The sequence below is a fragment of the Buceros rhinoceros genome, unplaced genomic scaffold (assembly GCF_000710305.1).
Source record: "Buceros rhinoceros silvestris isolate BGI_N320 unplaced genomic scaffold, ASM71030v1 scaffold46317, whole genome shotgun sequence".
NCBI classification, from domain to species: domain Eukaryota; kingdom Metazoa; phylum Chordata; class Aves; order Bucerotiformes; family Bucerotidae; genus Buceros; species Buceros rhinoceros.
This window is the reverse complement of record NW_010421307.1, coordinates 21,846-34,101: the sequence shown is the minus strand read 5'-3', so window position 1 is coordinate 34,101 and position 12,256 is coordinate 21,846. Positions and strand designations below refer to the sequence as shown.

Below are 12,256 nucleotides of genomic sequence, written 5' to 3'. Positions count from 1 at the left end.
AGGATTTTCTCTTCATTGCTCAGTGCAGAGCTGAGTCATTGCTCTTATAATATTTTATTTGAAATATTTTGTTAGAGAGCTGTTTGCTTCCCACGAGCACTTGGGGTTTTAGGGCAAAACAGCCTGTGCCATACACACATGTCCCATGCGTAACTCTTCATGGAAAGTATAACTCTCAGAAATAGTTTTGTTTTGTAGGAGTTTTTAAAGTGTGATTCAGAGTTCCTTACATGACTAATGTTGTTTTTAAAGTGCTTTCTGTCAGAATTGGTGTAGAACTGCAATTCCATTTGGCAAATATGGCAATGGCCTTTATTTTTGTTTTAAGCCTGTATTAATTTAACATCTGAAGTTATTTTGTAAAAATGAAGGTTATTTGATAAGAATTTTTTTTGCCCACGGCATGTGTTCTGGGATATGTGTTTTTGCTTTGGTGGGCTTGCACCTTGGGAGCAGAGATTCCAGCTGAACAGATCAAGTTTCTGAAACAATACATTTTCTCAGACTTCATGGAATTGTTCTGTTACATTTACGCTTGTTTGGCTCAGAGGCCAAATGCTGAGGTATTTTTCATTTTATATTTGTTTTCACAGGGATCTTAGCAACATCAATTGTGAAGAGCTTGGTCCACTGCCTCCTGGATGGGAGATCCGAAATACAGCAACAGGCAGAGTTTATTTTGTCGACCATAACAACAGGACAACGCAGTTTACAGATCCACGGCTCTCCGCTAACTTGCATTTAGTCTTAAAGTAAGTCTAAAGTCTCCAGCACATGTTGAGTGGCACAGAGGAAAGTAAGTGACTCTTGAGGGGTGCCAAATTTTCTATCGAGATGTTTTTAGCACTCTACCAACTTACTCTGCTGCATTGCAGATAAACAGGTTTGATTGTTCTGATAGAAAAAATTCTCTAGCAGCATTTAGGCAGGAACGTAGTGGTTGTGATGCTGGGAGTTGGGGGCTGCAGGGGGGAAGCAAGTGCTGTCCTGTGGAAAAGATTGGCCCGTGGGCTTTCTTCTGAACAGCGAGAGAGACACTTTCCTTTCTGTATACTCCATACGGCTTTCTGTTATGGAGAACTCTTTTTAAATACGAGGTTGCATTCAATAGCCAGTGGTGTGAAATGCTGATGAGTTAGGGAAGTGCCCAGCCATTCTCCTGGAATAAAGGAAAAATAAGTCAGCTCCTACCTTCAGTATTAGAGTAAGACTAGTTGAGAATTTCTCAAAATAAGACCCCAATAATTTAACTCAGATGTTTAACAAAAAGAATAAAATAAAATAGGAACTGTGTTTTTTCTGCCTTAGTGTTTTGATATCACATTTTCATATTGCTCTTTTAAAAAGAGAAGGGGAAACTCAAAAGAATTCTGGCTCTCATTTGTATTCCCTAGGCACTTATTTCACACTGGGGGGGTTTCTATTAGAGATGGAAACCAAAAAGCAAGCAAATTTTTTTTGTTGTTTTTTTTTTTTTTTTGGTTTTTTTTTTTTTTTTTGTAATATAAAAAGGGAAACCAAAAAGCAAGCAAATTTTTTTTGTTTTTTTTTTTTTTTTTTTGTGTTTTTTTTTTTTTTTTTTTGCTTAGACGTGGCTATCAGTTTGTCCAAACTATCTGGGAGTTTGACTGTTGTTTTTCCTAATGCCTTTTAATACTCTTGGGAAACACCTGTGAAGCACTGAGTAGGTGTTAAGTGGAAGAAACAATGAGGAGTTGGTTCCATAGAAAGCCATGCAGCCCTGGGCAAGGAGTAAGTGGGAGGAATAGTCTGTCTGAGGAAGTGAATCATTGGGAAGAAAAGCTGAAGGAAGGAATAATGGGAACAGGCACTGAAAAGACAAAACCGTGGAATGCAAAGTAATATCCAGGAGGTCGATGTCTTTTGCGTAATACATCAAAGCTGGCTTGCCTTCCGCTGTCCAGTATAGATTGAGCTTTACACCCCAAGAGGGAGAAGAGTGTAATTATTGACAAACAGGGATTTTGTTTAGAGAAATCATTGGTTATACATGTGTAGAACTTCAGTAAACTCCCATCATCCAGACACTTTTGTTTCATTCTTTTTAATTTAAAACAAAGAAATCACTACTAATTTTAGCTAAATTTAGATTGGTAGTTTGAAATGAACGTGATCTCTAGAAAATCTTACCAGTGGAAGAGGATGTTCATGTCTGAAAAGCAGAAAAGTTGATTAAATTAATTCAGAGTTAGGTATTTTGCATGGGGGAAAAAAACCCCTTCAGAGTCACTTAGCTACAACAGCGCACGTTTTAAACTGTAGGACATTCAGTTAACAGGACTATATTTGAAAAACTGCCTCTCGCAGGTCAGTTTGTTCTTAAATGGCAGTGGGGTCACAGTGGCTAGCTCTGCGTGGATAGTGGGGGACAAATACATAGCTAGTTTTGCTATCCGGAAAATCCAATTCGATGTTCAAGTTCCAGAGTCACAGAAACATTTTGCACTTCTTTAAGTACTACTGCAGTGTGCTCAAGTTTTTCATTTGTACATCTGTCTTTCATTAGGGAAGGATTTCAGAAATTCAACCAGCGGTGTCATCAGCAGAGTCTGATGAATCTTTTCTGGTGTTTATTCTTTTATTGCACCAAACAGGATATGTGAAACCCCCCCTGCCTTAAGCCCACCTCCATGTTGTTTTTTTTTTGTTGTTGTTGTTGTTGGGTTTTTTTAAGAAAAGTAGTTTGCCTTAGGCCTGTCATTTTTTAAATTATCTGAGAAACAAGTTTGGTATTTGGGTGGGATGGGTGTGATAGTGTCTTAGGTTCAAAGACATAATAAAAAGTTTACTCCCAGTGATACTGACTTTTCTATCGAGCTGAGTAAAGCAGTTTGTTTTTCCAGTGATGACAGTATAAGTTATGAAAACAATCAAACTTCTGTTTTAAAGTACTGGCCAAGATTTTGTGATAGAATTTGATAGTTACAGCACCTGAAAAGTACTTAGCTATATCCTGAAGCACTCTACAGAATCGAGCAGAGTCACTCATCTGTGAAAACAAACTAAGAAATTAGACCTACTGCTTAAAGCACTCCAATTGTTTAGCTAATACTGGTAGTTTTTAGTCTAATATGGAGGATGGCATTTTATTTTTCTCCTCCTAGTACTGCCCTATTTCAGATTGGTTTAATTGGATGCAAAGATCTTAAGTTCATTTCAGAGATGACATTTTCTTTAAGACTGGCACGGGCTGTCTTTGTATTTAGGAGACTGTGCCTTGTACTCTTAAAGGTAGTATAGACGTCCGATCCCTTAGTGTGTAATTATGACCCTCTCTGGTAGGCATATAAAAGAAATATTTTCACATGCTCGTCCTTATGGAATTGGAAAGTTCAGAAGATAGAACAATGATTTTGCTTTATTTTGTATATTAAGTAAGCATAATGTAAGTGAGATTCATATTTAAAAAGAATCTCAAGTGAAAAGAAATTACCACGCACATAGCACAAGTGACGTAGAGTCGTATTCTGGAACCACATCGAGTGTGGGGCTCTGAAATAGTGTGATGACTTGGTTTCTCAGGAATGACTTAAACCAACTGTAGTTTATTGTAAGACCAATGTGATCAGCTTACAAATAAAGTTAAGGTGGCCTTACTTCAAATACCAGCAGGAGCAAACCACAAAACGCCGTGAAACACATCGCTAAAGCTGACTTCTGCAGCTCTGCGTCCCAGGGCGTAGCAACAAAGTAGGATTTTTGTGCATGTTCTCTCCTTGGAGCCCAGGAGTAAGGAGGCATTATTATTACAATTAAGCTTTGAGTAATTGCTGAAGTGATCTACAAGGTGTATCATTGCAGGAGTTCCTAAATGTCAGGCTTGTGAGACTACTGAGAGAGATTTTGTGGGCACCTGGTGTTAGTTTCCCTTGAGGGTGGTTTGTGCAAAATTGCTTTAAAGGTTTGCAACAGAATAGCTGTTCAGAACCACTGGGGAAACTGGGAACACCCCCACTCCTGCTTTTAATTGCCAGTTCTGAATGTTCCCCCAGTGAAAGCCTGCTGGAGGTGAATTTTGGGTGGCCGGGAGAGCTTTCTAGTAGCCAAAACAGACAATAGGCTGCAATTTTAAAATATATTAAAACTGTCTTTGGTTCCATCTAGTATTTTTTGATGTTTAAAAAACCGATTTATTAACATTTTGCTGAAGAACATTCTGAATTGTAACCTTTCTTATTTATCCAGTAAATTTAAGGTATACTCTTGTGTCCACGCAGAGATACTCTTCTCGTGGTTTAGGTAAAACGGGAAATGTCATACTAAAAAGCTATAAAAATATCCACTTACTGCTTACAAGAAACAACATAAGAGGACATCTCTGCAACATGATTAATTTACTTTTCCTAGTAAGAAGTAAGATTTACAAAATCTCTTAGAATTGCTAGTAAAAATACTTGTTTATCTATGCCAGTTTGTTCCATGTGAACTCCCACATTCCTGTGGTCCAGACTAGGCCAGGTACAAGGGACAAGGTCCCTGCCAAGCTGCCAGTACAAACATCTTTTTGTAAGCGTTCTCGTTCTCAGACAAGCCATTTCAAACAGACGGTGGTATTGACTGTAGATTAGAGGGAGAGCGTTTGGCAGATCCATGCGTTTTAAAATGGAGGAAGGCAAAACACGCAAAGGAAATGTGGAAATGGTATCTGAGAAATTCGGTGTCAGCAGCTTAGCAGTAAAATTGCATGGATAATACCTTCCCATATAGTGCTCTAACCTTTTACATGCTTTGTAGAGTACTAATAGAAATAACAAACCCTAAAAACGACTGATAGTTGCCAAGAAAGACAGAAGCATATGTCTTTAGTCAGGATAAAATCTCTCTGAATTTATTTTTTACTGAATCCAGACATTTTTAGTGTAATCACAGTAATAATAATAGTAAATTGAAAGTAGTTTAGTTACAAAGGCTTAACCTTTGAGAAACGTCTGAAGCAAATAGGGACTGTATGACGTGAACATCTGCAAACAGCTGTGTTTGTTTCTAGCCGCCAGAATCAACTTAAAGATCAGCAACACCAGCAGCAGCAGCAGGTAGTGGCACTGTGTCAACTTCCAGACGAGGCAGAGTGTCTGACTGTGCCGAGGTACAAGCGAGATCTAGTGCAGAAACTCAAGATCCTGAGGCAAGAGCTGTCACAGCAGCAACCTCAAGCTGGCCATTGTCGTATTGAGGTCTCCAGAGAGGAGATTTTTGAGGTAATTTGAGAATTTGACCCATTTTTTAAACATCGAGGGAAGGGGAGGAGGGTTGTTCATAACTGTTTAAAGAAGTCATTCATTTCGATGAAATCTTGAAGTCTGGAGTCAAAGCTGGAATTTTACTGGTGGCGAAAGTGTGTGGCAAGTAGATGTATTTACCCTGAAGAGAAGAAAAAGGAGGAGAGCTTTGCCTGTGGCTGACGATGTACAGGCTGTGACGGGGACTGAGGAAGGAGTGCAAGCACTTCATCTTTTTGAAGATAGTGTCTCACTTCTTCCTTGAATATAAGAACAGTAATGTCTATTACAGAGGGAACGTTACAAATTGAAAAGTGAAAATTAGTGATGTTTGTCCTATGGTAGCTTAAGAAAATTACTATTGAATAGCATTCGGCTTTGCTGTTTGCATTACTTAGCATCCACCTCAGTTAGTTAGCAAACTGTCTCAAAATCAGCATGTGTTTTGCATCTTTCAGCTTTCTTTTCGTGTTTTTTTGGTGAAGTCTTGCTGATAAAGGAATCATTCTGTAGATTTACTGGGATGGCATAAATGCTTCTCTTCTTAAGATGCTGCTTGAATTTTTGCACATCATACCCAGAGGAGAAGCAACACTGTTGGCTTTTCAGACTGCAAAAATTGTGAGCCTTTGTGCAAAATAAAAATAGTCTGCTGACAGATATGAGTTCGTATAAGTTATGTGGGAATGAGAGAAAATGTATCAGATCACTGTGCAGATCACTGTACACGGAAATTTAACGGAAGGTGATTCTTCTCGCTGTCTGTTTTATTTGATGAGTGTTGCCACATTTGTAGGAAATTAAGTAAGTCTGTAGTTTGAGAAACTGGTTAGTGTCTAGGAAAATAGTATCCCCTTTCACAGCATCCCCTTTGGACTGGGAGTCTGAGCTCCCTTCGTTTCCAGTAACAGCAGCAGCTTCTTGTCTGTACGTAGCAGTTAATAACAGAAAGTGTTATGTGTTTACAGGAATCCTACAGGCAAGTCATGAAGATGAGGCCAAAAGACCTATGGAAACGATTAATGATAAAATTCCGTGGGGAGGAAGGCCTTGATTATGGAGGTGTTGCCAGGTAATCAGTATGTCCTCTGTCTCTTTGCCTGCATCCCAGCCCCGCCATCTACACCTATAGTTGGAATCCTAAACCAGCCTTGTATCAGCCCTGTTTCTTTTTTACATTAGTCTTATGTTTATTTCCGTAACAGATTGTATGTCAGAAGAATATTTATTTTGATAATAATAGTGTTTAAGATAAGGAATTACAGGTGCTATTGTGGGCTACTTTTCAAAGTATCTGCTAGGATTTTTTGGCATGGGTTTTATTTTTAGTCCGTACGCAAAAGAGCCTTTGCCATCTTCCATACATGAGTACAGGAAGACCAAGCCACAAAGTGTTATGGTTATCCCAGTTCTTAGACCATTATTTACTCATTTGTGAACATGTAATTCAAATTTTAACTAAATATACGCATTACCTGAAGACGGTTCAGATTGAAAAGCTTTGACTCAAACACCCCTGTAGTACGGTCAGTAGAATAGTGTCTTGTCGTCCTGTGTAACGGGTGAAGGAGATTGATAGTCAGAAATAAGTAACCTACCAAAGAATCTTGGGAAGCTGGGACATAATCAGCTGTCAGGAGCTGTGCGGTTACTGAGCCAGTAAAAGTAATTCTGATTTCAGCCTTATCTAAGCGGGTTCAGAGACAACTTCCTTCCCACTCATGTTTAACAGTAAGATTAAACAAATCATCCTCTTTTGAAAAGGTTCTTGGTGTAGGAATGCGTTTGTCTGAAGTGCAACGCATTATTTTATTTTCTTCAGGGAGTGGCTCTACCTATTGTCACATGAAATGCTGAATCCATATTACGGTCTCTTCCAATATTCCCGAGATGATATCTACACGCTGCAGATCAACCCGGACTCTGCAGTCAACCCGGTATGGCTGGTGACAGGAGTTCTGTGACGATCGCTGTGGGACTAGAAATGAAATTCCTCTGGGGAGTGCTCTAGACTTGGGACCCTCATGCTCACTGTAGTATTACTAGAGACTGAATTTGTGCAATAATATGATAGTTTCTTTTTAGTACTGATCACAGAAACTCCTCAAATGTGTTCTTAATTTTTGGCGAGATGTCTGTTTATGTTTCCTTTGGGAAAAACTACGTTTATTTTGATTCTTAGTAGTAAGACTTCTGGACTGGAAGCAATACATTCAATGTGCTGTGTATAAAACCAAAGCAAAGCTCTGGATGGGTTTGGGTGGTTTGGTTTTTCTTTTTCTTTATATTAAAATTTTATTTCATATTCAGCAGATATAACCTGGAGATCTTATTTAGCTGAATGGCTTAGTCTCTTCTTTCTGTTCTAGGAACACTTATCGTATTTCCATTTTGTTGGTCGGATAATGGGGATGGCTGTGTTTCATGGACACTATATTGACGGGGGCTTCACGTTGCCTTTCTATAAGCAGTTGCTTGGGAAGCCAATTACTTTGGATGATATGGAACTGGTCGACCCTGATCTTCATAACAGCTTAGTCTGGATCCTGTATGTACTGTGTGTTGTATCTTACAGCGTTAGAATTCTGTCTCAGTTAACATGTGATAATGTTCCTCTGTCCAGCTGAAAAGAACGGAAGTATATTTTCATCTGCTGCTCAGGCGGAGTTAAAAAACATCTTCCTTGCACAATTCAACTTCTTTAAGGCTTAACACGCTCAAGGCATTAACATTTGGGGGCAGAGATGGTTACTGAGCTGTAAAGTGCTCAGTTCGTAAATTTTAATTTCTTAATTTTGCCTGTTGTGAACAGTAGCATGTTATTAAAATGTGACTTCGAAACTTCGATAATGGTTTTAAAATACAGCACGGTAAAATGTCTGTACGCCTTCTGCTTCCCAGCAGCATTTTGAAATGATATTGATGAACTAAGTTGGGATGTCTGTCAGACTACGGCTGTCATGTATTTGCAGAACATGTTTTCACTGAGTCACTCGCTTATTTCTTTCCACCAGCGAGAACGATATCACAGGGGTCTTGGACCATACCTTTTGTGTAGAACACAATGCGTACGGGGAAATTATTCAACATGAACTGAAACCCAATGGCAAAAGCATCCCTGTGACAGAGGAAAACAAGAAGGAATATGTCAGGTACATCATATCTTTTTCAAAGTTTTTTATATTTCCTATGGTGGGGAGGAACTTTTACTTACTGGAAGTACCTGCCAGTGTGACGTTTCAGTGGTGGTGCAGTGGCAGTGCTGTGCTGTATGTATTCCTGCCAGTAAGGCCATTTTTTTTTTTTTTGCTGGATAAATTACAGGTTTATTATATCTGATTTCATCTTTCACAAAACCAATTTGCACTTGCTTGCAGACTTTATGTGAACTGGCGATTTTTACGAGGAATTGAAGCTCAGTTTCTGGCTCTACAGAAGGGATTTAATGAAGTAATCCCACAACATCTGCTGAAGACATTTGATGAGAAAGAGTTAGAGGTCAGTCCACTAATGTTACGTTATGTCGTCAAGTGTAACAATAAAAGCTCGAGGCATTCTTCTGAGGCTGAGTAACGCGCAAAGTCATGTCCCCAGTGCTTTAGGGGTTTGCAGGTGCGCTAGTGCAAGAAATACAGTTAGCGTGAGAGGTTAGCAGGGCAGGCCGTCAGTGAGGCTGCGTGCGCCTTCCACTGAGAGCTAGGAGAGTGTTTCTCAAGGTGACCTTTCATAGCAGCTGCAGAAGTGGTGGAAGAGGAGACATTCTCCTGTACCTGAAAAACCAGCTCGAACCTACTGAGAAGTGTCTGCAGTGACCTTTGATTGTTTCAGAGGGCGTTACTCCGGCGGAGGTGGTGGGGCATATTTCTCACGGTGCAGTTTCGCAATATTAAATTCAGTGCTGCCACGAAAATAGTCCATCACTCCCTTCCACCTCGCACCGCTTGCTCCCAGCCCTTCCAGGGCACTGCACTGACCGTGTGGTTTTGCAGAGCTGAAATATGTCAGACTAAATTGGCCCTGTAAATATACAGCATGAGGAAAGGTGTTGTCACCAACAAGTGTGCTACGAAATGTCAAGATCAAGCATCCAAACAATACCCTCTCAAGGCAAATCCCATGGATCCCAAGCTGGTTTTAAAACTGAAATCTAATATACAGTCTGTTAACTGTGGAGCTGAGGTTTTTGCCATATAAAATGGCCACAAGATAAATTATTCATGATTTCTTCTGTTCACTGTACTAAAATGTCATTTTATCCTGAATATTCTCATTCAGCAACAATGAGCCAGCCATACTGTAAACCCAGCATCATTTCATGGGTGCTGAGCAAGAAAGGGGACCGTCCAATGTTCTTAGTCACAAGAAAATATCTCCATAATCATATCCCCATTGAGCTTAAACTGATCCATTGTGGATCTCCTTTTCAGAAGAGCTGCAAGCTCTTCATCAGGACCAAAGTCTGAATTATGTTACATGGGTGGTGTGACAGGAGTAAGGTTACTTTGGCGAGTCCAGAGTTGGGCCAGGAAACTACACCCTTAGCTATGCTCCAGAAAGAAATCCTGAGTTCTGATGTGGGCTGTGCATGCACTGTCACTAGGAGCTATGGTTTTCTTATTTTAATTGACAGGCTGAGACACTTCCATATAAACTTATGAAATGGTTGATTTTTAAAAAAATTGTACTTGAGGCCATTCGAAAAATGGGTTGTGTACAAAGGTAACAGTAAAGAAAAAATTAAAGGGAAGTTATATTTCTGCATTGCTTAAGATTCGTGAGGGGTTATAATTTGTCTTTGGTATAAAATCTGTCAGTCTTTCAAAATATCAGTTATTCATCATTTGTCTGGCTCCAAAACCGGTTTTATATTGATCAGTGATGAAATAACTAACTATATTTTAAATTTACAGCTCATCATTTGTGGACTGGGAAAAATTGATGTTAATGACTGGAAAGCAAATACTAGGTTAAAACACTGTACCCCGGACAGCAACATCGTGAAATGGTTCTGGAAAGCTGTGGAGTTTTTTGATGAAGAGAGGAGAGCGCGACTTCTCCAGTTCGTGACTGGCTCCTCCCGAGTGCCTCTGCAGGGCTTCAAGGCATTGCAAGGTGAGGTTTCCCCGAGGGAACTGCAAATGCCTGTGCTCGCAGGAAGCAATAAGACCCATCACAGAACCATTAGCTGAAAATGGGGCTGCAGCGCTGCTTCCTAAGAGCGATTTTTAATGGTCTGGTGAATAACAATCACAAACAGTCTGTTTTGTGAGTTTGTTTATTACCGTGTTGTTCAGCTGGAAATGGCTCTTCTGTTTCAATTACGCACTTCCTTCTCTGGCAAGAGGTTCTGATCAGCAGAGGCCTCGGTGGAGTTCTGATGTTTTTTCTGGAAGCCTGTTATTTAATCGCTGTCTTATATAAAGCCCTCATCACCTGAACAGCTCTGGGACAAGAGAACACCGACGTGCAGGTTCTTGTGGTTCTGGTAGCAGAGGCGCTTCCCGGTGCTGACTGTGAGAGTGACCTATTTACAGGCAGCCCAGGCATCGGAGACGATCCCCCTCGTTACCAACCTTCTTCTGAGCTTCGGCTGAAGCTCTGGGTCTCGGTTGTAGCAGCTCTGGCTGCAACCCCTGCTGCTCTGTGAACACAACAGTATGACCGTACTCGTAAAACAAGTGTTTCTGTGAGCACACACAGCCTGCTTTCCCACAAGACAGCACGGCAAGCTCTTGTTTGACAGCAGAGAGTCCCCGTGAGGAAGACAGATCCTGTGGATTATGTTCTTTAACGTCTGTCGAGCCAGGCAGGAATTCCAGGTTTACCAAGGACAGGACGTTTATAACCTCTTCTGTCCTTTGGAGATCTTCAGCGTACACCGTGTCTAAGCCTCTGTGCTGCAGCCTTGTCAGCTCAGCAGGGAGGTTAAGGGGATCTCTGTGTAGTCAGATTGATTTAACAAAACGACAAGACGCTGGGATTGTGACTCCTCTGTTGAACTGGAATGGAATGGGTCTCCACTCGAGACCCTTCATAAAACGGGGACAGATACAGCTGCGTCAGTTTTGTTCTCTGGGAAGGGTGAGAGGGGTTAAATTCAGAACTGTTAGAATTACACGGTGCTCTGTGAGAAACAGGTGCTTTATTCTTCCTTATCAGCGCTTTGTGCTTGTTCTTCTTTGCTGGTTTCACTGGCTGCGCGGTTATCGCCTGTGGGTGGAGGGGAGCAGTCTGGCTGGCAGGCACTGTGAGGTTGTTTGCCATTTTTTCCTGTTTATGATTCCAGCCCTCTTTGTGCATAGCGTCTCTTTCGTTGTGGTCTCAGTCGTTTGTTGTTGTTGCAGCGCAACAATGACATTTCACGTTACGCAGTGCAGTAGTAGCAGAGTCTTTTCTGCATTTTCAGGTGCCGCAGGCCCACGACTATTTACAATACACCAGATTGATGCCAGCACTAATAATTTGCCGAAAGCTCATACCTGGTAAGACTTTCTTTTTCTGCCCCTGCTTCCCTGCTGTGGGTTACCAGGCAGTAAAGGTGTGAAAACGAGAGACTGCTTTTATGTAGATGAAGTTCTGTTGGCCTTGTTGAGTATTAGTATTGCTTTGCCATTGTTTCAGGAACATTAAAAGAAGCGTAACAGAACTTTGCTAGGTGATGCTTGAAGTTCTAGAGAGCTGAAACTTCCCTGCCTTCTCTCCACAGCTTTAACCGAATAGACATTCCTCCCTATGAAAGCTACGACAAGCTATACGAGAAGCTGCTAACTGCCATTGAAGAAACGTGTGGGTTTGCTGTGGAATGACCCTTCCAGGCCTACCTGAGACTCTATTTATACTCCTGTCAGCCAGAAAGCCCTTCCCTCAGCCAAGACTCAAGAGATGCTTGAAATACAGGAAACTTTCCCTTTTCTACACTAGGACACTGGGAGGGAAAGGACAACTTTGGAATTTTTTTTAATATTTTTTTTTTATTTCAAGAAAATAGGTTCTGTGGTTCCTGCCATAGGATCATT

General features: G+C 40.7%; 1 protein-coding gene across 1 annotated transcript in view; it reads left to right on the top strand.

Moving 5' to 3' along the window:
* Positions 1-12,046, top strand: part of SMURF2 (SMAD specific E3 ubiquitin protein ligase 2) — a gene marked incomplete at its 5' end in the record, with an annotated part of 22,224 nt that extends 10,178 nt beyond the window's left edge. Inside the window, 10 exons of the mRNA XM_010139585.1 lie at positions 594-752; positions 5,009-5,219; positions 6,209-6,312; positions 7,063-7,177; positions 7,610-7,788; positions 8,255-8,392; positions 8,618-8,738; positions 10,151-10,352; positions 11,647-11,722; positions 11,947-12,046. Coding sequence (XP_010137887.1) covers positions 594-752; positions 5,009-5,219; positions 6,209-6,312; positions 7,063-7,177; positions 7,610-7,788; positions 8,255-8,392; positions 8,618-8,738; positions 10,151-10,352; positions 11,647-11,722; positions 11,947-12,046 — 1,405 coding nt within the window. The remainder of the gene's footprint in view (positions 1-593; positions 753-5,008; positions 5,220-6,208; positions 6,313-7,062; positions 7,178-7,609; positions 7,789-8,254; positions 8,393-8,617; positions 8,739-10,150; positions 10,353-11,646; positions 11,723-11,946) is intronic.
* Positions 12,047-12,256: the final 210 nt, after the last annotated feature.